The sequence below is a fragment of the Nerophis ophidion genome, linkage group LG14 (assembly GCF_033978795.1).
Source record: "Nerophis ophidion isolate RoL-2023_Sa linkage group LG14, RoL_Noph_v1.0, whole genome shotgun sequence".
In the NCBI taxonomy this organism is placed as follows: Eukaryota; Metazoa; Chordata; class Actinopteri; order Syngnathiformes; family Syngnathidae; genus Nerophis; species Nerophis ophidion.
In genome coordinates, this window is record NC_084624.1 from 23,872,942 (window position 1) to 23,898,819 (window position 25,878).

The 25,878-nt window shown below is 40.1% G+C and overlaps 1 protein-coding gene across 3 annotated transcripts in view; it reads left to right on the top strand.

Annotated features, from left to right (window-relative positions):
* Positions 1-25,878, top strand: part of camsap2b (calmodulin regulated spectrin-associated protein family, member 2b) — a 101,067-nt gene that overhangs the window by 757 nt on the left and 74,432 nt on the right. For all 3 annotated transcript variants that reach the window (XM_061920193.1, XM_061920195.1, XM_061920194.1), the window contains exon 2: positions 19,127-19,386. In XM_061920193.1, coding sequence (XP_061776177.1) covers positions 19,127-19,386 — 260 coding nt within the window. The remainder of the gene's footprint in view (positions 1-19,126; positions 19,387-25,878) is intronic.

Consider the following 25,878-nt stretch of genomic DNA (forward strand, 5'->3'; position numbering starts at 1 on the left):
TTACAGTACAGATAACAACGGAATTTCATTGTATTAGCTTGTTGTATTGCAGCATAAAAGCGCAATAAGATGTAGAAATAAATAAATATATTACTGTTGTTGCGAGCCGCTGCTCGGATCGTTCCATATTGTTGCTTTGTTTCCATGTTTTGTATCACTCTCCGTCGTTTGACTCCTAAGTTCCTGTTTAGTCTGTCACCATGGTTACATATTAGTTCCACCTGCTACTCCTGGTTCACGCACACCTGTTTTTTTTTTAATTACCATCCTATATAAGCCAGCCTTTTCTGGTCAGTCTTACTGGATTCTTAATTTGCCTTCGCGCAACAAGTGACGATTGCTTCGTATATATATTCTCGCTATCTTACGCGCTACACCTTTGTTTTATTCTAGCTCTTATGCTAATGGTTTGTTTTCCCTTTTGTGTGCCTTCGTGCCTAGTTTAGTGTTTTTCCGTTTATTATTCCTAGCCTCCATGCTAGCGCCATTTGTTTACCTTTCTGTTAGCACCAGTGTTTTTGTTTGTAGCCCTTTTATTTATTTAATAAATACTTTATTTCTTACTTTTGCTGTGTTCTTGCCGACTCATACTTGGAAGAACGAACCCAGCATCGCTATGCCACACAGTTGTTACAACTGTACAGATAAATATATTGCACTTTTGCATATGCCTCCATGTTTATGGATGTATGTTATATTGTCTTTATATTCCAGCGAGTTAATCCCTTTTTGGGGGGAATTGAGGGGATTATTATGATGCGTTCAAGAGTCTTATGGTCTGAGGTAAGAAGCTGTTACAGAACCTGGAGGATCTGCTACGGAGACTGAGGCCCTCTTTCTAGAGTCCAGCAGTGAAAACAGTCCTTGGTGGGGGTGGGAGGAGTCTCTAAAGATTTTCTGAGCCCTGGTCAGGCAGTGGCTTTTTGTGATTTCCCGGATAGAAGGAAGAAAAGTCCTGATGATCTTCTCCGCCGTCCTCGCCACTCTGCAGAGACCTCCAGTCTGAAGCTCTGCAGGCTCCAGTCCAGACAGAGATGCAGTTGGTCAGTAGGCTCTCTATAGTGCCTCTGTAGAATGTGGTGAGAATGGGGGGAGGAAGCTGTACTTTTTTCATGCGACGCAAAAAATACATGCGCTGCTTAACTCCTTTTACAAGAGGACCGGTGTGTAGGGACCAGGTCATGTTGTCAGTTATCTGCACCCCCAGGAACTTGGTGCTGCTTACCCTCTCCACTGCTGTGCCGTTGATGAACAGTGGAGCGTGGCTGGACTGGTGCCTTCTGAAGTAGACGATGATCTCCTTGGTCTTGTCGACGTTCAGTGGAGCCAATTGGGCCAAGACAAACTAATTACAGCAAAATAGGATTTTTATTAATATATCGAATACCTTCATAGTTAGAGGATACAAAAACTGTTACTGACCTTCTAAATGAATGTTCTAAAGTGGCCCTTTGATTGCAAAACCAACTTTACCTATTGGTAACTGATGTTGTGTATTTGAGATCTGCATAAAATTTTTGAATCAAACTGTGGAGGCATAGGGAAAGTATAATTTGCCTTCCTTCGTACTTCCACCAAATGAGCCGTTTGGAATTTGCACAACTTGTGACATCACCGGTTGGGGAAAACGTTACTGTGCGAATCGCCATTGTAGTCCGGCACTGTAGTCAATAAGCTCTTTATTTTTCTCTATGCTCGTACATGCACATGCATTCTCCGCTGTTGCCATTTCTAATACAAAGTATCGTATAGTTCGAATTTAGATCTGTCAGTAGGATCTAAATTCGAGAAATACAACAAAGATGGCGAGGAGTCGATGCAGTCAAAGTGGAGGCACATGAATAAGACCCACCCGCAAAACGGAAAATTCTGAAGAGACGGTCAGAAAGCAGCTGGAAAATTATGTGTAAAACATAATCAATGCAATATTTTGACCAAAGAACCATAATTTCATGTTATGTAGACCACAATAATTTTTTTAAATCAGGGGTGCCCATTACGTTGCTCGAGAGCTAGCGGTCGATGGCGAAGGGTGTGTCAGTCCATCGCCAGCCAGGTATTAAAAAAATAGACCTAAAAATTAGCGATCATATATCTTCACCAAGAAATCACTCTAGTCACTTGATTGACATTCACTGCACCGAACGCACAGTTCCTGTCTTCACAGTAAAAGCCCTTCCTCATCCTGCCTGCGCTAACAAAATAAGAGTCTCAGAAAGCTGGTGTGCACAAGCTAGCAAGCCACGTAGTTTGCAGTTAATGTATTTCTTGTCGAGTATATAAAAAGGAGTTTGGAAGCTGGACAAATAAGATGGCAAAAACCAAACACTTTCATGACAGAAAAGAGGACGTTTTTTTTCTCCTCCATTGGAATATGTGGACGTTATCAGCACTACTGTCTGATTCCAAATGTAATACACCAACTTATATTCTTGTCTTCATGAAAGAAAGGAATACTCTGTGTTAAACATGCTTGTATTATCATTAAACACATTTAACTTGTTGACAAAAACGTATCTTATATAAATAAATAAATAAATACAAATCCCGATTGTAGCTGAGATAGGCGCCAGCGCCCCCCGCGACCCCGAAAGGGAATAAGCGGTAGAAAATGGATGGATGGATATATATATAAATGAGGTAGATCACTTCGACTTGATCAACTGAAAATTAGCTCGCCTACAGAAAAAAAATTGGGAACCCTTGATTTAAATGTAGAAAAACATCTTAATATGACCAGATTAGATCCCTTTAAACATGAAATAACACCCATAATAGTCACATTTTCACTCAATATAGTAGCCTTGAAAGTGCCGCGCCCTTCCATCACATCCTGAGTAATTCCTCTAAGTCAGAACCGGGCTTCCTTGTGTGAAAACACCGGCGGGGGAATGGTCTTCAAAAACATGGTCAACTTGACCCTCGCAGCTACGATAGATAGCTTTGATGTAAGCATTCCATGTTAGCATTGCTTGTCTGCATTGTCATTCCACATCGCTCAAGCCAAAGCTGTGTTACTGATGTTGCCTCAAAGAAGTTTGGCCTGACAGCCCTTGGTAGTTCGTCGATAGCTTAAAGTCTGATGCAACTCCCGGCTGCTGTCGTTCCTCATTGCTCGAGTAAAGGCTCACCGATGTTAAAGTTAAAGTTAAAGTACCAATGATTGTCACACAAACACTAGGTGTGGTGAAATTTGTCTGCATCTGACCCATCCCCTTGATCACCCCCTGGGAGGTGAGGGGAGCAGTGGGGAGCAGTGGGCAGCAGCGGTGCCGCGCCCGGGAATCATTTATGGTGATTTAACCCCCAATTCCAACCCTTGATGCTGAGTGCCAAGAAGGGATGCAATGGGTCCCATTTTTATAGTCTTTGGTATGATTCGACCGGAGTTTGAGCTCACAACCTACCGATCGCAGGGTGGACACTCTAACCCATAGGTGTCAAACTCTGGCCTTGCGGGCCATATTTGGCCCGCCGTGTAGTTTCATTTGGCCCTGGAGGCAATATCAAATTAACATTAGAGCTGGCCCGCCGGTATTATACAGAGGCGGTGCCGCTGTAACAACGCATTCACCGCTAATGCTCATACTTGCCAACCCTCCCGATTTTCCCGGGAGACTCGCGAAGTTCAGTGCCCCTCCTGAAAATCTCCCCGGGCAACCATTTTCATGAATATCTCCCAATTTCCACCCGGACAACAATATTGGGGACCGTGCCTTAAAGGCAATGCCTTTAACGTTCTCTACAACCTGTCGTCACGTCCGCTTATCCTCCATACAAACAGCGTGCCGGCCAAGCCTCATGATATAAGCAGCTTGTACACACTCATAAGTGAATACTTAGTCAACAGCTATACAGGTCACACTGAGGGTGGCCGTATAAACAACTTTAACACTGTTACAAATATGCACCACACTGTGAACCCACACCAAACAAGAATGACAAACACATTTCGGGAGAACATCCACACCGTAACACAACAGAACAAATACCCAGAATCCCTTGCAGCACTAACTCTTCCGGGACGCTACAATACACGCTACCACCTAAAAGGTTAATTTGTTCAACCTTGGCCCGCGGCTTTGTTCAGTTTTAAATTCTGGCCCTCTCTGTATTTGAGTTTGACACCCTTGCTCTAACCCCTAGGCCACTGAGTAGGTTGGGATGTGTTATTGATAAGACAGAAGTTGAAGATGACATACATAAAAAAAATTGGTCGACTTGAGATTGTCGCCGTGAAGAAGTCTTGTTATTTACATAGTAGAGTTCAACCTTAACCTGGAAAAGGTAGTCATGAAATTAAGACAAATTGTTACGGTTGGTCGGTCGCATGGTTATGCGTGGATCGTTTCCCTAAGATGCAGACGGAACTCATGAGGCACCGTGGAGGTAGGACAAGGATTTATTAACCATAAATCAGGCCAAATACAAAAGTACAGGAAAGCGTGCCGTTAGCACTGGAAGCTAAGGAAAAAGTTAGCGGGAAAGCTTAGCATAGAAACAGGAATCAGAAGGTAGGATTTACCAACGTATTGTTGCATGAAGCAAACAAAACAGCTAGATCGAGTGTGGCCAAAGGCAGGAATAAATAGCTCTCATATTTGTGCCTGGGAGCAGGTGAGCGTCCCGAAAACAAATCAGAGGCAGGTGGAAAATAATCAGCACCGATGGCAACCAAAAAACACAAACCCAGGGGTGCTGAACAGAACTGAGGGAGTCTTGCACTAAAACAAAACATAATCAGGGCAACAGATCATCACACAAATACTGCACTGTGATACATATATAAATAAACCATAATTTAGCACTTATCTTAGGCCCAAAACATGTAGAGCAGGCTTTTTGAAAAAGCTTGCCATAGGGTCTGTCAATATTTGTATATAACTGCTCAATACAGACAAATGTAATGACAAAGTAACACACAATAGTATAAAGACAATGGCTGCACAAAATAATGTATTTATTCTAAGTAGTTCAAATAGTGATTAAAAAAACTTTGCACGAGAAAATGCGTACTGAAATATGATGATGCAGACGAACAACATTTTCAATACAAAATGTGACATTTTGTTAATGATTTGGCATAACAAGCTTATTCCCTTTGTTTGATTTGAAATAAGCTATAAAGACACGTCACATAAAGCAGTACCTCTCTGCCATTTTTATTTTGTAAAAGTGGCCTTAAGAAATAAAAAGGTTGTTATTGTTTTGTGGCGACAGAGCTAAAACACCCTAACGTTACAGTTTTGTAAGACCTCGTTAAGATGTGTGAGAAGTTTTAAGTCAGCCTGATGTATGTGGCCAGACCTCAAAGTTTAATAACAGCCCCACTATGAAAATAATAGCACAGGTATTGCAGTGTATGTTTTGACAAAATAATTCCCTTTTGTGTGCAACGGTGAAGGTCACAAACAAATAGGTGACTGTTTAGAATTTTTTAATGGTAGCTTTATTCAACTGCAGGACACAGTTGAAATCAGACGCACAAAAAGGTCTTTGATGTTTCTATTCACATTTGACAAAAAATACAAACTAACAAAACAAAAATACGAACAAAATACAGACACAATTTTTATATGTGCAATCTTTAATTACAAAACCCGAAACACAACATCAGTGTGTAAAGGATATCACCACCTAGACTCAGGAACACTTCAGAAAACCAATGTCAGTAACTACAGTTGGTTGTTACATCTGTAAGTGCAAGTTAAAACTCTACAATGCAAAACCAAAGCCATTTATCATCAACACCCAGAAACCTTTTGCTGGTCCCGAGCTCATCCAAGATGGACTGCAAAGTGGAAAAGTTTTTTGTGGTACACATTTCAAATAGGTTTTGGAAACTGTGGACGTTGTGTCCTCCGGACAAAAGAGTAAAACTATCCGGATTGTTACAGGCGCAAAGTTCAAAAGCTAGCATCTGTGATGGTATGGGGGTGTATTAGTGCCCAAGGCATGGGTAACTTACACATCTGTGAAAGCACTATTAATGCTGAAAGGTATATACAGGTTTTGGAGCGACATACATTTATATGTTGCCATCCAAGCAACGTCCTTTTCATGGACGCCCCTGCTTATTTCAGCAAGACAATGCCAAGCCACATTCTGCACGTGTTGCAAAAACGGAGCTTCGTAGTAAAAGAGTGCGGGTACTAGACTGGCCTGCTTGTAGTCCAGACTTGTCTCCCATTGAAAATGTGTGGAGCATTATGAAGCGTAAAATACGACAACAGACACCCCGGACTGTTAAACAACTTAAGCTGTACATCAAGCAAGAATGAGAAAGAATAGCACTTGAAAAGCTTAAAAAATGTGTTTCCTCAGTTCCCAAAAGTTTACTGAGTGTTGTTAAAAGAAAAGGTAACGTAACACAGTGGTAAAAATGCTCATGTGCCAACTTTTTTGCAATGTGTTGCTGCCATTAAATTCTAATTTAATGACTATTTTCAAAAAAAAAAAAAAAAAGTTTCTCAGTTCAACATGTGCCAACTTCACTGGTTTTGGGTTTTGTATTAATTTGTTTAATAGACGATCTATGTTTGTGGGTGGAACAATCACTCCTTTGTATTTTTAATTTGGACAAAAATGTGTCGCTCTTAGTGTTTTCCTGTTATATAGGCCATCTTTGACTATTGGCTCATCCTAAAATAGAACATCTATGAATTAATGACTACACTTGATTTGAATCTACATAGTGTAGATATTGGATTCTAAAGCAATAGCTGGAAAAAATATGTTGATGGCACTCTCGGCTTGTTATAAGAATGATAGGTTTCCATGGTCCTTCAGTGGTTTGTATAAGTATCAAGACCAGGACACTCTTGTGTTGTGTTGCCATGAGCCAGTGCTAAGGTTGGTAAACATTATAAGTGAGACAATATTTCTCGGCACTCTGTTGTTCGTATTACTTTATTTGACTTATTTGGCTATTAAATAAATTAATGGTTTGGGTTTTAAAGTAGTGCTGTCAAACGATCATTATTTTTAATCAGGTTAATCACACTTTTTTTTTTACACCTGATCACGGTAAAGGTAAAGGAGCATGTGCGCTCAAAATAAGTTGCATGATTATTTTGCATTCATACAGTACATGTTTAACGGGATAATTTTTTGTGATAAATCACCTGAGTTAAAATGGAATCTTTGACAACCCTACTTTAAACTGAATTGATTTGTTTTTCCTTCTTTTGCTTTAAAGTCTCATCAGACAATGTTTTCAACATTCAAATGGCAAATGGTTGTACTTGTATAGTGCTTTTCTACCCCTTTTTAAGGGGCCCAAAGGCTTTGACAGTATTTCCACATTCGTCCATTCACACACATTCACACACTGACGGCGGGAGCTGCCATGCAAGGTGCTCACCAGGACCCATCAGGAGCAAGGGTGAAGTGTCTTGCCCAAGGACACAACGGACGTGACTAGGATGGTAGAAGGTTGGGATTGAACCAGTAACCCTCAGATTGGTGGTACAGCCACTCTACCAACTTCACCACGCCGTCCCCATTCAACACATAGTTGACTTTTAGTAGAACCGTTACTGCACCAGATTTGAGCAGTTCTTGCCGCCACTAATCTTGGCAACAAATCTGAGAAGTGTACAGTACAATCTAAAGAAAAGAAAAAGGAGCTGCACGTGATTGGTTTGGCAGACAGCATTAAAGGATGAGATGTACAAGGTAAATACTGTAAACATGTGAGAACACAAGTTCCTTCTGCCTGTTTTTTCCCCGTCCCTCTGGTGACATACTTTCCGCTCCAAGCGTTGGCAAGAACTGTGGCCCAATTCATAACAGTCACCAAGAGCTTGTGCAGCCTAGTTTGGAAAAAAAGATACTATATGTAAGAAAGGGGGAAAAAACAAGTATACAAAACCATTACTTTTAATTAGTCGGCAATGGCATAACTATTTAACTGATTAATAATTCATTGTGTCTTGAAGCAATCGAAACATAACTGAAGGCACTGCTTCCATTAAGTAGTTTGCTGTCTAAAGAAAAACTAACATGGGAAATGTAACGCAGATGTTCACTATGTGGCACCTCCTTATTACAACATTGGCATTCAAAGACGAGTTCAGAACAATCAGAGAGATTCTTTCGTCCTATTTAAAATGCAACAATGTATTAATTTCCCAATATTTGATCAACTTCATGTACTGGTAGTATAATAATGCCCATTCCTACCAATACTAAGCGTAACATTTATTAGTACATTAGCATAATACCTAATTAGATATGCAATTAGTGTTAAAATTAGAAAAAAATGGCTGAGATTCATGTAAGTAAACAAAGTTTAGGTGCTGCATTGACACGTGTACAAATGTAAAAAAGCTACCTGGTTTTGGTGTGGTTTGCTTTGCGTTCAAACACCAAAAGCAGTAAAGAACATAAGGCTTTGTTGGGAAACTTTTGTGACATTGTTGTATGACTTAACTCATATATTCCAATCCAAAATGTTGCTGCTGGGTTGCATCAGAATACATACGTTATTTTATATATATATATATATATATATGTGTGTCTATATATATGCCTGTTCATATATATATATATATATATATATATATATATATATATATATATATATGTAGCCTCCACGGATGAACCGCTAGCTGTTCAAAGTCGGGACCCAGGATGGACCACTCCATATGCATCAGTCGGTGACGTCACTGCGCCGCGACATGTTTACACGCAAGAGGTTCCACTGGACCTTCGTATTGTGAGGCAGCCCACTATGGACTGGACTCTTACATTATTAACTGTCTCCACTCGGCATCCATTTAACCGGTCACCCGGGGGTGTGGGGGTCCCCACATTTGCGGCCCCTTACAAGGTTTCTCGTTGTTCCCGTTGGGTTGAGTTTTTTCTTGCCCTGATGTGGGATCAGGGCAAGCCCTTTGAGACTCCTGTGATTAAGGGCTGTATAAGCAAACTTTGATTGATGATTGATTGATTTGATATATTTACTAGTTTAGATTTCACAAAAGGCTTCTGAAAAATACTTTTAGACAGCATTGTTGTCAGGCACACAGAGCGCCAAAGCAGAGCAGAGACAATACTTTGAATTCATTCTCTCTTACATACTTGTAATGGATTATGCCGTCATTGTAACACTGATACGTGTCTTCAATCCGTGGGGTGATCAAGAGAAGCAAACCTCACCAGAAGTCACTCACAAACAGAGCGAGACCCATCTCTAAAGTGGCCCGGGTTCACTTGTTGTTGTTGCACATAATGGGATCTAAATGATGGCGTTCATACTTGACTAAATGAAACATACTTGCAGAACACACATATTAGAATTCCTTTGCACTCAGCCAAACATGTGGCGGTGGTGTGCATTTTATAACGGTTGGCAATTCCAAAACAATAAAAGGAGAAAAAGGCCACATTTGCTATTTTCTCTTGGTTTTTATTCATCCATCCATCCATTTTCTATCGCTTATTCCCTTTGGGTTCGCGGGGGGCGCTGGTGCCTATCTCAGCTACAATCGGGCAGAAGGCGGCGTACACCCTGGACAAGTCGCCACTTCATCGCAGGGCCAACACAGATAGACAGACAACATTCACACTCACGTTCACACGCTAGGGCCAATTTAGTGTTGCCAATCAACCTATCCCCAGGTGCATGTCTTTGGAAGTAGGAGGAAGCCGGAGAGCCCATGCATTCACGGAGAGGACATGCAAACTCCACACAGAAAGATCCCGAGCCAGGGATTGAACCCCAGACTACTCAGGACCTTCGTATTGTGAGGCAGACGCACTAACCCATCTTCCACAGTGAAGCCCGGTTTTTATTCAGTGATTTAAAAAAGACCTCCTGGTTTGCCACCAAAATCTGCGTCGGATAATGATGACACATCTCTATGCAAAGTTTTGCAGTATCATGATACTTAAATACGTACAAAGTCAGGTGCTGTGTGCTTTGTGGATGTTGACGTAAAAAAATTAAGTGTGTTAGTATGGTATTCATACGCTTAGGGTTCTGCAACCTTTTTTTAATCAAAATAGCCATTTTGCATCCTCTTCCACTAATAAACAATATAGACTATAATATGTTAGAGCTGCAGCTATTGATTATATGTGTAACCGAGTGATCTATTGATTAGTTTATTAGATTAATCGAGCAATCGGATAAAACACACTTCATAGCATCAATGTGTAATTAAAGTAAAATGATTGACAAAGGTTGAAACAATAAAAATGTTTGTGTTTGCCATAATTGTATTTTTTTTTTCTAATAAACGCAGAACATCAACATTAAAATTACAGTTTTAACATGTGTGCATTAATAAAAATGTGATTAAAAAAACAGATAACGACACCCACACACAACTGCTCTCAAGTGCTCTCTATTGCAGCTGCCTTGAGAAACTATGTCCATGTATTTTAAGCTCCAGGCATGCGAGGCAGCGCGGATTTGATCAATTTACTCTCATTAAACAATTAATCTAAGCAACTGAATACAAATCCAACACATACTTGCCAACATTGAGACCTCTGAATATGGCATATATATATATATATATATATATATATACATATATATATATATATATACATATATATATGTATATATATATGTATGTATATATATATATAATTTGTATTTTCATTTTTATTTTTTCAATCGCTGCTGTGTACACCGACATAGGGAAAAGCGCCAATAAACCTTAAAGGCACTGCCTTTGCGTGACAGCCCAGTCACATTACATCTACAACTTTTCACACACACAAGTGAACGCAAGCCATACTTGATCAAGAGCTATACAGGTCACACTGACGGTGGCTTCCATTCACACTGTGAACCTACGTCAAACAAGAATGACGAACACATTTCGGGAGGTCATCCGCACCGTAACACAACATAAACACAACAAAACAAATACCCAGAACCCGTTGCAGCACTAACTTCCGGGACGCTACAATGTACACCACTCCCCCCCCCCCCCCCCCCCCGAACCCCCACCCCCCAACCCCGCCGACCTCAACCTCCTCATATTCTCTCATGGAGAGCATGTCCCAAATTCCAAGCTGCTGTTTTGAGGCATTTTAAAAAAATAATGCACTTTGGGACTTTAATAATAAATATGGCAGTGCCATGTTGGCATTTTTTTCCATAACTTGAGTTGATGGGGCGGCATAGCTCGGTTGGTAGAGTGGCCGTGCCAGCAACTTAAAGGGTTGCAGGTTCGATTCCCGCTTCCGCCATCCTAGTCAATGCCATTGTGTCCTTGGGCAAGACACTTTACCCACCTGCTCCCAGTGCTACCCACACTGGTTTAAATGTAACTTAGATATTGGGTTTCACTATGTAAAAGCGCTTTGAGTCACTAGAGAAAAGCGCTATATCAATATGATTCACTTCACTTCACATTTATTTTGTAAAACCTAGTTTTCTTGTTTTTCTTGTTTTCTTGTTTTTCCTCCACATCGAGAGGATCCAGATGAGGTGGTTCGAGCATCTGGTCAGGATGCCACCCGAACGCCTCCCTAGGGAGGTGTTTAGGGCACGTCCAACCGGTAGGAGGCCACGGGGAAGACCCAGGACACGTTGGGAAGACTATGTCTCCCGGCTGGCCTGGGAACGCCTCGTGATCCCCCGGGAAGAGCTAGACGAAGTGGCTGGGGAGAGGGAAGTCTGGGCTCTCCTGCTTAGGCTGCTGCCCCTGCGACCCGACCTCGGATAAGCGTAAGAAGATGGATGGGTGGATGGATGGATGGATTGTTGAATTGTTTAATGCATCCAGCGGGGCATCACAACAAAATTAGGCATAATAATGTGTTAATTCCACGACTGTATATATCGATATCGGTTGATATCGGTATCTGTAATTAAGAGTTGGACAATATTGGAATATTGGATATTGGCAAAAAAGCCATTATCGGACATATCTTATAAATATATATATATATATATATATATATATATATATATATATGTAGAAATGATTGGAAACTCAAGACAGCCATGACATTATGTTCTTTACAAGTGTATGTGAACTTTTGACCACGACTTTATATATACCGGAATGTACATATACATATATACAGTACATATAAACATACAGTAAATATATGTGTGTGTGTGTATATATATATATATTTATATATATATATATATATATATATATATATATATATATATATATATATATATATATATATATATATATATATATATATATATTTATATACACACATAAAGTCGTGGTCAAAAGTTCACATACACTTGTAAAGAACATAATGTCATGGCTGTCTTGAGTTCCCAATCATTTCTACAACTCTAATTTTTTGTGATATAGTGATTGGAGCACAAACTTTGTCACAAAAAACATTCATGAAGTTAGGTTCTTCCATGAATTTTTTATGGGTCTACTGAAAATTTGACCAAATCTGCTGGGTCTAAAGTATACATACAGCAATGTTGATATTTGGTTGCATATTCCTTGGCAAGTTTCACTGCAATAAGGCGCTTTTGGTAGCCATCCACAAGCTTCTAGCAAGATTCTGGTTAAAATTTGACCGCTTGTCTTGACAAAATTGGTGCAGTTCAGCTAAATTTGTTGGTTTTCTGACATGGACTTGTTTCTTCAGCATTGCCCACACGGTTAGGTCAGGACTTTGGGATGGCCATTCTAAAACCTTAAATCTATCCTGATTTAGCCCTTCCTTCACCGCTTTTTATGTGTGTTTGGGGTCATTGTCCTGTTGGAATACCCAACTGCGCCCAAGACCCAACCTCCGGGCCGATGATTTTAGGTTGTCCTGAAGAATTTGGAGGTAATCCTCCTTTTTCATTGTCCCATTTACTCTCTGTAAAGCACTTGTTCTATTGGCAGAAAAACTGGCCCAGAGCCTAACACTACCACCACCATGTTTGACGGTAGGGATGGTGTTCCTGGGGTTAAAGGCCTCACCTTTTCTCCTCCAAACCTTTTTTGTTATTTGTTTGACCATGACCATGACCTATCACGGTTTTTTAATATTATTTATTCCAAGTGTTTGCTGTTTTGTTCACAGTGCCTGTGTGCTTGTGGTGATCGATTTTATACTGCTGTTTTTTACACAAAATCGGCTATCGCAATGATTTAAGTCTGCTTATCAATTTCATGCCAAATTGCGAAGGAAAGTTTGCCAAACGTGAGAATACAGTACCACCTACAATAAAGTCTTATTTTCAAGGGTAATTACCAATGTGCTGTCATAGTATCAAGTAACTAAAATGCACCAAACATGGCAAAGTATAGAGAGAAAGTGTTTTGCATTGTGCACATAATGCCTTGTAGTGGATTTATATGGGCAGGTGTTTGAATTGTGTATGGAGCTTGGACATTTTTTATAATGTAATTTAAATATATAACACAATATAAATAAGTATTAATTATATATATGAATAAAGTAGATCCCCTCGACTTGGTCAATTGAAAAGTAGCTCGTCTGCAGAAAAAGTGTGGGGGCCCCTGCCTTGTATGGTGTGATGCTATATTCTCTTTTAGTATCAACAAAAGCACATAAAAAGGACAGTGCGTGTGTTAGGATTATTTCATTAAAAACCTTGTTTAAAGGATAACCCTTAAACCAAATGTAACTGTAAATGTATGTTAGTGAATTCTGCGTGGAACATGGGATTTTGTAAGGTCTGCAAACACAAACATTGAGTTTTTCCTCAAAATAACAGTAACCCAAGATGGTTTCTTAAGTGGCTCGAACATTTTTAATGGGACGGATTTGTTCTTTTTAAGAGTGGTAAAGGTGCATTAGTAGCAATACAGGACAGTAAAATATTTTTTTTTCTAACAAAACGTACACTTACAGTAATACAGACTGTGTTGCTTTCCCCACAAAGGATATTATTGCTTGCAGAGATAAACATTGCTGACCATGCTAAGCTATGTCTTGGGGGTCTCCAGGGCACCAGTCATCTATGTTCCTGGCCTTCCTGTTGCAGCTACTTCCTGTCTTTTTCCTCTTTGATGGCCAACACAAAAGATACTTTTATTCCACCCGTTGACGAGGCGGTTTTCTTGTTTTCTATTAGAGCAAAAATCTTGCAGGTACACAGTTTTGAAATGTTGTGTTATAATTGACACTTAGTTTATATATTGCAAGGACACTTAGTTTATATATTGAAAGGAGGTTTCCTTTGTAGTGTTAGATTTGACTGGCTTTTGCTGCAACTGATTACAAGTTTTTTTTTTTTTTTAGTTCCTTTCTGTCTGTTACTCATTGTGAGGACCAAAGACAAAAACATGGATTCCCAGAATGTCCTTTTTTCCTTCCGTGTGCATGCAGAGGAAATGACACGCATACTGGAACGCCTAGCTTTAGCACTCGGCACACACACTCCTCCGCAGGGTCCAGTGTGACTAAAATGCTGCACGTGAAGCAGAGGTGTGTGGCAAACAACAGTGATGTGAAATATGTGTTGTGCTACCAAGACTATAGTGAACATTGTTAATCTTGTTACCTCATCAAGTAATGCTGATGAGAAAAAAATAGCATGCATCTGTCTAATATGGAAGCGCAAAATAGACACACAATTTGAAGTGATAGTGGTGCATTCCGGATATGTTAAGATATAATCTTCTTAGAGTTTGAACTGGCGAAGTTCATTGAAATGATGCCGTCTGAGTTACAATACAAAATCCAGTGAAGTTGGCACATTGTGTAAACAGAATACAATGATTTGCCAATATTTTTTCACCCATCTTTAATTGAATGGACTGCAAAAACAAGATATTTAATGTTGGAACTGAGGAGCTTAATTCTTTTTTTCAAATAATCATTAACTTAGAATTTAATGGCAGTAACACATTACACAATAGTTGACACAGGGGTATTTTTACCACTGCGTTACATGGCCTTTCCTTTTAACAACACTCAGTAAATGTTTGGGAACTGAGGAGACACATTTTTGAAGCATTTCAGGTGGAATTATTTCCCATTCTTGCTTGATGTACAGCTTAATTTCAACAGTCCGGGTTCTCGCTTTATTATATGCCACACATTTTCAATGGGGGACAGGTTGTTATGTTTAACTAATGGAGGTGACGGCAAACGGACCCCAGGTGGCAGTAGTGTACAGAGATGTAATATTTATATGGTAAATATATATATATATATATATATAATACTAATAACAATAATAAACAATACTAATAAACCAGAGAATGATATGTGTGTCAAAAACCCAAGAGTGTGTATAGTGTAAGACTATGTGAAGTATATTAACTGAAGTGTGTGTTACCAAGTGTTTTAGAGAGCGAAGGAACAAGGCAGTCCGAGAGGCAGGCAGATGATCATTCAGGGCAGGAGAGAAAAGGCAAGATTCGTGTTCAGGCGAAGATCGGGAATCGAGGAAGGCAATCCAAAACACAGGGGGAAACAACAGACGATCTCGAAGGGGAAGACTCTGCGGGAGAAAACACATCAACGCTCAGCGAACGTCAGGCTTACGGTACTCCATTTGAGAATTAAGTTCCCGCGCCGATCCTTGGTCCACTGGTCCCTTTATACGGCTTCACGTCATCAGTCACAGGTGTGGACTGCGGTCGGCTGCGGCGAAGAGTGGGCGCGGTCCGCTTAATGAGCGTGGGGGCGTATCTGGAGTGCGCTGTCAGCGGGTCCTCTGGTTTGACCCGCAGAGGAGGGAGACGCAGAATGCGCATGTCCCACAGCACAGGTCTGGACTACAGGCAGGCCAGTCTAGTACCCACAGTCTTTTACTACGAAGCCATGCTGTTGTAACACGTGCAGAATGTGGCTTGGCATTGTCCATTATAACGTTGCTTGAATGGCGACATATGTTGCTCCAAAACCTGTATGTACTCTTCAGCATTGATGGTGCCTTCACAGATGTGTAAGTTACCCATACCTTGAACACTAATACACCCCAACACCATCACAGATGCTGGCTTTTGAAATTGGCACCTATAAGAGTCCGGAGGGTTCTTTTCCTCTTTGGTCCGGAGGACACGACGTCCACAAAGTAGAGTTTTAACCTGCACTTACGGATGTAGTGACCAACTGTAGTTACTGACAGTGGTTTTCTGAAGTGTTCCCGAGCCCATGTGGTGATATCCTTTACACACTGATGTCGCTTTTTGATGCAGTACGGCCTGAGGGATCAAAGGTCGCGGGCATTCAATGTTGGTTTTCAGCCTTTCCGTTTACATGCAGTGATTTTTCTTGATTCTCTGAACCTTTGCCTGATATTACGGAACGTAGATGGCGAAATCCCTAAATTCTTTGCAATATGCAAATGTTGTTCTTCAACTGTTGGACAATTTTCTCACACATTTGTTGAAAAAGAGGTGACTCTCACCCATTCCTGGTTTGTGAATGACTGAGCATTTAATGGAAGCCACTTTTATACCCAATCATGGCACCCACCTGTTCCCAATTAGCCTGCTCACCTGTGGAATGTTCCGATTAAGTGTTTGATGAGCTTTCCTCAACGTTCTTGTCTTTTTTGCCACTTGTGCCAGCTTTTTGGAAACATTTTGCAGGCATCAAATTCCAAATGAGCTAATATTTGCAAAAAAAAAACACATTTCACCAGTTTGAACGTTAAGTATCTAATCTTGTCTTTGCAGTCTATTTAATTGAATATACGTTGAAAAGGATTGCAAATCAATATATTATGTTTGTATTTACCATTGACACAATGTGCCAACGTCACTGGTTTTGGGTTTTGTAAATTGAAGTAAAATAATGTACGTGTACGCTTTCCTATTTTCCAAATGAAAGCAATGGCAAAGTGGGTGAAGCGTTATTTAGAAACATTAGTTACAACTTATGCTTTTTACTTGAATAATGATTCGGCGTGCAAGAGAAAGTGGAAAGGAAACCATAGCTCTCTTTGACCACCTGGTATATTGTGCAATACAACAACAAAAGAACTTATGTTGTCATAGTAATCAGGAACAAATTGCTCAGTCAGAATTAATACCATACACCAGTGGTTCTCAAATGGGGGTACGCGTAGCCCTGGGGGTACTTGAAGGTATGACAAGGGGTACGTGAGATTTTTCAAAAATTTTCAAAAAATAGCAACAATTCAAAAAGCCTTTATAAATATATTTATTGAATAATACTTCAACAAAATATGAATGTAAGTTCATAAACTGTGAAAAGAAATGAAACAATGCAATATACAATGTTGACAGCGAGATATTTTGTGGACATGTTCCACAAATATTGATGTTAAAGATTTCTTTTTTTTTGTGAAGAATTGTTTAGAATGAAGTTCATGAATCCAGATGGATCTCTATTACAATCCCCAAAGAGGGCACTATAAAGGCCTACTGAAATGAGATTTTCTTATTTAAACGGGAATAGCAGGTCCATTCTATGTGACATACTTGATCATTTCGCGATATTGCCATATTTTTGCTGAAAGGATTTAGTAGAGAACATCCACGATAAAGTTTGCAACTTTTGCTTGCTAACACAAAAGCCCTGCCTCTACCGGAAGTCGCAGACGATGTGCGCGTGACATCACGGGTTGTAGGGCTCCTCACATCTTCGCATTGTTTCTAATGGGAGCCTCCAACAAAAACAGCTATTCGGACCGAGAAAACGACAATTTCCCCATTAATTTGAGCGAGGATGAAAGATTCGTGTTTGAGGATATTGATAGCGACGGACTAGAAAAAAAAAAAAAAACAAGTTAAAAAAAAACACGATTGCATTGGGACAGATTCAGATGTTTTTAGACATATTTACTAGGATAATTCTGGGAAATCCCTTATCTTTTTTATTTTGTTGCTAGTGTTTTAGTGAGTTTAACAGTACCTGATAGTCGGAGGTGTGTGTCCACGGCCGGGTGTTGACGCGCAGTGTCTCATGGAAGTCGACAGTAGCTTATGGGCGGCACAAGCTCAGCTGATCTCCGGTAAGAAGCGACTTTTTACGACAATTTTCTCACCGAAACCTGCTGGTTGACATTCGATTGGGGTTCATGTTCGCTGTGATCCATAGTAAAGTTTCACCGCCGTGAAATTTAAACAAGGAATCACCGTGTGTTTGTGTGGCTAAAGGCTAAAGCTTCCCTAATCCATCTTTCTACTTTGACTTCCCCAATATTAATTGAACAAATTGCAAAGGATTCCGCAACACAGATCTCCAAAATACTGTGTAATTATGCCGTTAAAGCTGACGACTTTTAGCTGTGTGTGTGCGCAGCACTCATATTTCCTAACAGCCCGTGACGTCAAGCGTATACGTCATCATTACGCGAAGTTTTCAAGAAAAAACTCACGGGAAATTTAGAATTGCAATTTAGTAATGAGGTGGCGACTTGTCCAGGGTGTACCCCGCCTTCCGCTCGATTGTAGCTGAGATAGGCGCCAGCGCCCCCCGCGACCCCAAAAGGGAATAAGCGGTAGAAAATGGATGGATGGATGGATAAACTAAAAAGGTCATATTGGCATGTGTTGCAATGTTAATATTTCATCATTGATATATAAACTATCAGACCGCGTGGTGGGTAGTAGTGGGTTTCAGTAGGCCTTTAGGTTGATGATTACTTCTATGTGTAGAAATCTTTATTCATAATTGAATAACTTGTTTATTTTTCTACAAGTTTTTAGTTGTTTTCATATCTTTTTTTTCAAATAGTTCAAGAAAGACAACTACAAATGAGCGATATTTTGCACTGTTATACAATTTAATAAATCAGAAACTAATGACATAGTGCTGTATTTTACTTCTTTATCTCTTTTTTTCCAACCAAAAATGCTTTGCTGTGATTAGGGGGTACTTGAATTAAAAAAATGTTCACTGAAAAAAGGTTGAGAACCACTGCTATACACAATAGTATAGCAACACATGTAACACGCCTGAGTTTAACAGCTGACCACTTGTTACACTTAAATGCAGCTCTTACTGTTTTGTGGAGTTCATTAAAAAAACTACCGGTATCTCAGGAGGTTACCTACAGCCACTGCTGGTAATGCAATTTTTTAAAAATCTGATCACATTATGACATCTTTTTCGTTATTTGTTTGACCATGACTTAAGACCTTTAAACTTTGATAAATGCCAAATAATATTTGATGTTTTTTGGTCATTGTTTGCAATGTTGTTTACTGTCTAAATAGTATACTTTCTGGCCATGCAGATGAAGTACCAGACGACCTGGTGGAGCCTTTTTACAGGGACCAGTACAACCAAGAGCACCTGAAGCCTCCTGTGGCCTGCTTGCTCCAGTCTGCAGAGCTCTACTGCCGTGCGGGAAGCTTGATCCTGCGCAGCGATGCGGTCAAACCTTTACTGGGCCACAACGCCGTTATCCAGGCTCTGGCCCAGAAAGGTTTGTATGTCACCGATCAGGACCGACTCGTGACAGAGAGAGATCTGACCAGCACGCCTATACTCATGGTGAGTGCTCATGCACTTGTATTATTATTTCATACAATTAGCTAGGGCTGGGCGATATATCAAGCTGGTAAGATATATCGATATATTTTTAAACAAGATATGAATTAAGTATACATTGTGATATCGATATGATTTGTTTATCGTTAAAATGACCAAACACCGCTTATTTGTTGTGTTCCTTGTTCTCCCCCGCTCCCCACTCCCTCTCATTGCTACTAAACCCCTCCCCTTCCTCCTTCCAAGACGTGCTTGGACGTATAAGAACATCCATGATTGGTTGGTCGTTTACTATGATGAGTCACAATTGGTTGAGATTAAGGCAAAACATTAGGGACAGGCCAATCAGAGGCAAGATAGGGCGGGTCATGAAACCAGGAAGTGAAATCACAACAGACATCCCAAATGACAACAAGGGAGTCGTAGAAGAGAAGAGCGATTTATATATTAAAAAAACTAGTGGAAGATGGCAGAAAGATTCTCTTCTTTAGATTTTTCTTTTAGCGATTTAGACGGCGAAACCCAGAATATGTCTATTTGGCCACATTTGGCCAAATGTATGCGTCTGGATAAAACATTCATTTGAGTTGTTTACCATGTAAGCCCATATCAAAACTGTTCTCCAGTTGCCAAGCCAGGCATATTTCGCACAAGAAATGCTGACAAAAATGTACGCCTAAGTGAGGAAAATCAAAGCCGCATAATTAAGTCAAGTCACTCACTTGGCGCTGACCAGAACCGTACGTGAGTGACCGGCCATTACATTATCTGGGAATTAAAAAGTGCCTGCCTGCAAATGTATTTTTTAACTGTGTTTGATACATTTTGTATTATTTGCACAGCTACGTTATTTATTTTACATAGAAATAATATTTTTCTATTTTATTTATGTTATGTAATTCTGTGCTATCTTTTCTGTGCTGATAATACCCATCTTGACAAACTGGGTTAATAAAAGTACCACTGACTGTTAAACCACAGTTGTCATTCACTTCAATTTCAGTGAATCTCGCCCAAAAATAAATATCTTTATATGCATACTTTCACCGGAAAATATATCGAGATACATGACAAATATCGAGTTTAAGTAAAAGTATATCTAGATATACTTTTTTTGTCCATATCGCCCAGCCCTACATCTAGCTTATAAAATACCTGACTTACCATATTGACTCGAATGTAAGACGACCCTGGATATAAGACTCTTTCCCATGATCCATTTTTGAAAGAAAACCTTTTAAGACAAAATCAATGACAAAATAACAAGATTTGAAAAATCAGCGTGTCAGCGGCTACTATACATCTTTTCAGGTCGCCAGTGTGTGCGAGTGACGGGGAGAAAGACTGACTAGCTTGGGGAAAATTCGGGGCAGCATACTGCCGGACTAGTATGTGATTTTTGATGCTCAAATCAAAATGGTAATGATAATGTTAGCTATCAGAAATTTGCGTGATAGTAATAAATGGCCACCAGCTTGATAGTTTGCAGTTCCACACTGACAAGACCAGCCACGCAACAAACTCAAAAGTACTTAGTAAGTAGTTTTGCAGTTCTTGACCCTAGCGAGTGTAGGAAGTGTTGGCCATCAGATAGTTTAAAATGTACACTTTGGTTATGTAAGCAAATCTTTAAACATTGTGACACCTCTTTCCTCCTTTGAATTCACTCCATCATTTTCAGATGTAGTTTTTGATGATATTTCTGCCATATGGTTGCTACCCAGCAATATTCAGGTCACGACAGTATAGAATATTATACAAACCCTGTTTCCATATGAGTTGGGAAATTGTGTTAGATGTAAATATAAACAGAATACAATGATTTGCAAATCATTTTCAACCCGTATTCAGTTGAATATGCTACAAAGACAACATATTTGATGTTCAAACTGATAAACATTTTTTTTTTTGCAAATAATCATTAACTTTAGAATTTGATGCCAGCAACACGTGACAAAGAAGTTGTGAAAGGTGGCAATAAATACTGATAAAGATGAGGAATGCTCATCAAACACTTATTTTGAACATCCCACAGGTGTGCAGGCTAATTGGGAACAGAATGATCGTGACCTTCGATCCCTCAGACGGCATTGTATCAAAAACCGACATCAATCTCTAAAGGATATCACTACATGGACTCAGGAACACTTCAGAAAGCCACTGTCACTAAATACAGTTAGTTGCTACATCTGTAAGTGCAAGTTAAAGCTCTACTATGCAAAGCAAAAGCCATTTATCAACAACATCCAGAAACGCCGCCAGTTTCTCTGGACCCGAGATCATCTAAGATGGACTGATGCAAAGTGGAAAAGTCCACATTTCAAATTTTTGGGGGAAATATTCAACATCGTGTCATCCGGACCAAAGGGGAAGCAAACTGTACAGACTCTTATCGTCGCAAAGTTCAAAAGCCAGCATCTGTGATGGTATGGGGGTGCATTAGTGCCCAAGGTATGGGTAACTTACACATCTGTGAAGGCACCATTAATGCTGAAAGGTACATACAGGTTTTGGAACAACATATGCTGCCATCTAAGCGCCGTCTTTTTCATGGACAAGACAATGCCAAGCCACATTCAGCACGTGTTACAGCAGCGTGGCTTCGTAAAAGAAGAGTGTGGGTACTTTCCTGGCCCGCCTGCAGTCCAGACCTGTCTCCCATCGAAAATGTGTGGCGCATTATGAAGCGTAAAATACGACAGCGGAGACCCCGGACTGTTGAACAACTGAAGCTCTACATAAAACAAGAATAGTAAAGAATTCCACTTTCAAAGCTTCAACAATTAGTTTATTGAGTGTTGTTAACAGAAAAGGTGATGTAACACAGTGGTGAACATGCCCTTTCCCATCTACTTTGGCACATGTTGCAGCCATGAAATTCTAAGTAGATTGTAATTTTACAAAAAAAAATAAAGTTTATGAGTTTCATCATCAAATATCTTGTCTTTGTAGTGCATTCAATTGAATATGGGTTTAAAAGGATTTGCAAATTATTGTATTCCGTTTATATTTACATCCAACACAATTTACCAACTCGTATGGAAACGAGGTTTGTAGTATAATATTGTATCATTTAACCCCCAGTCAGATGCTACTGTGTCTTCTGCACATGGTAAGTCTTCAAGTTGTACTATTAAACTGGCAGGCTTAAGATGTGTGATGCTAAAAGAAAAACAGCTACTAATGATGGGTTTCCTATAACAACTCATTACTTTGCAATTGGAGTGTGCTGGGGCAAACATGCGTCATCTCACTTTAGGGCAGTAAAACATAGAGTTTTTTTTATTTGATAAAACATAATAGTGACTGAGAGGGAAGCCTTATTCGTATTCCGCATGCAAAATCCTTAATGTGACAATCAAACATTATTATCCAATGCTAATTGTTTTACTAGCATATTGAGATCCTATGAGAAACACATAGGGCCTGATCTACGAAGCTACCACCCACTATAAATTTGTGTGTACTATTAGTGGGCATGTTGAATATGATCTACAAAACCAGTGAAGTTGGCACACTGTGTAAATGGTAAATAAAAACAGAATACAATGATTTGTACATCTTTTTCAACTTATATTCAATTGAATGGACTGTAAACACAAGATATTTATTGTTCGAACTGAGAAACTTATTATTTTTTGCAAATAATCATCCATCTATTTTCTACTGCTTATTTCCTTTGGGGCGGGGGGCGCTGGTGCCTATCTCAGCTACAATTGGGCGGAAGGCGGGGTATACCCTGGACAATTCACCATCTCATTACAGCAAATAATCATTAACTTAGAATTTAATGGCAACACATTGCAAAAAAGTTGGCACAGGGGCATTTTTACCACTGTGTTACATGTTTTTTCCTTTTAACAACACTCAGTAAACGTTTGGGAACTGAGGAGACACATTTTTTAACGTTTTCAGGTGGAATTCTTCCCCATTCTTTTTAATGTACAGCTTAAGTTGTTCAACAGTCCGGGGTCTCCGTTGTGGTATTTTAGGCTTCATAATGCGCCACACATTTTCAATGGGAGACAGGTCTGGACTACAAGCAGGCCAGTCTAATACCTGCAATCTTTTACTATGAAGCAACGCTTTTGGCTTGGCATTGTCTTGCTAAAATAAGCAGGGGCGTCCATGAAAAAGACGTTGCTTGGATGGCAACATATGTTGCTCCAAAACCTGTATGTACCTTTCATCATTAATGGTGCCTTCACAGATAAATAAATAAATGATAAATGGGTTGGACTTGTATAGCGCTTTTCTACTTTCAAAGTACTCAAAGCGCTTTGACACTACTTCCACATTTACCCATTCACACAATGATGGAGGGAGCTCCCATGCAAGGCGCTAACTAGCACCCATCAGGAGCAAGGGTAAAGCGTCTTGCTCAGGACACAACGGACGTGACAAGGTTGGTACTAGGTGGGGATTGAACCAGGGACCCTCGGGTTGCGCACGGCCACTCTCCCACAGCGCCACGCCGACGATGTGTAAATTACCCATGCCTTGGGCACTAATACACCCCCATACCACCACAGCTGCTGGCTTTTGAACTTTGGGCCAAGAACAATCAGGATGGTTCTTTTCCTCTTTGTTCCGGAGGACACGACTTCCACAGTTTCCAAAAATGTGGACTCGTCAGACCACAGAACACTTTTTCACTTTGCATCAGCATTTGATAAGGTCAGGCCCAGCAAAGTTGGTGGCGTTTCTTGGTGTTGTTGATAAATGGCTTTCGCTTTGCATAGTAGAGTTTTAACTTGCACTTTATGATGTAGCGACCAGCTGTAGTTACTGACAGTGGTTTTCTGAAGTGTTCCTGAGCCCATGTGGTGATATCCTTTGCACAGTGATGTCGCTTTTTGATGCAGTGCCGTCTGAGGGATCAAATGTCACCGGCATTCTCGCTTACTTGCAGTGATTTGTCCAGATTCTCTGAACCTTTTGATGTTATTGTGGACCGTAGATGGTGAAATATTTAAATTCCTTGCAATTGCTGGTTGAGAAATGTTGTTTTTAAGCAATTTGTTCATAAATTTGTTCACAACATGGTGACCCTCGCCCCATACTTTTTTTGAATGACTGAGCATTTCATGTAAGCTGCTTTTATACCCAATCATGGCACCCACCTGTTCCCATTTAGCCTGTTCACCTGTGCGATGTTCCAAATAGGTGTTTGATGAGAATTCCTCAGCTTTCTCTGTCTTTTTTGCCACTTGTGCCAGCTTTTTTTAAACCTGTTGCAGACATCAAATTCCAAATGAGCTAATATTTGCAAAAAAATAACAAAGTTTACCAGTTTGAACGTTAGATATCTTTGCAGTCTATTCAATTAAATGTAGGTTGAAAAAGATTTGCAAATCATTGTAGTCTGTTTTTATTTACCATTTACACAATGTGCCAAGGTCCCTAGTTCTGGGGTTTGTATAATTTGGTATAGCAGCCAGGACACGTTAACTGTATGGAGTTGTCTGCACTGCTCGTGCAGAACTGATTGTTATCTCCTTGCTCAGTTACAGCTTGAAGTTTTTTGGAATGTTTCCCCTCTCATTTGTACTGTTCTAATTTGTTACTTAAATGTATCTTCCTCTTTAGTGTACCGGGTCTGTCTGAGAAAGTAAAGTATATTGGCAGTTTTGAAATGCTGTTTGCACCAAAGCATGTCTAGCTATTGCACGGAGGCAGCAAAAAATGATGACCTCACGGTTTTCCACAGACTGTGCAGAAGAATAACTCATGTCAAAGAGGAGGAGGAGCGTGGCAGGCAGTCATTCAGTCAGTTAGAGGACGAATGGATGCAGAAAAAAAAAACAGGGAAAGGTTTCCAGTTGGATGCTATCCCGGTGGGCGCATGAAAGTAGAGCAAAAATGACAGGAAAGGGTTTGGAAAGTCCAAGTGCAAGTGAGTAAGATGAGGAATTTAGGAGGAGATCAGGGAAAAGCATGAGGGAGGAAGCAAAAGACTGCAGCAGAGTGGAGGGTGGGGTCTCAGTGAGTCAAAGCACGTCTGGTGCACAAATGACTGCCACCCCTCCCCCTTCACCCATACTCTATAAAACACACAAAAGCTGCAAAGTCTGTCAGACCTTCACTAGCGTGAACTCTGTATGTTCCTTACCTCAAAGTGTTAGAAATTGAGCACTTATTGAATTTGTCTGCAGCGGCTCTGGAACATTTGGAGGTCCTTGTCTGAGAAAGACTGCATTAAGACAGACCTGGGAAAATTAAGGCCTGGGGACCGCATGCGGCCCGTTAAACTTTGTAATCTGGCCCGCCGCACATTTCCAAATGATTTTTTTAGATCTTTAAGATCAAAACTGTAGCCGCCATTATGATGTGCTGTGATGTTTTCAAATGACCGTAAGTCTTGAACTGTACAAAGTATTTCAATGGTTGGAATCTGCAATTTTGTTACTATAGTAATCTAATTAGTTACTATGGTCATCTAAGTCAGTGGTTCACAAATGGGGGTACGCAAAGGGGTATGTGAGATTTTTCCAA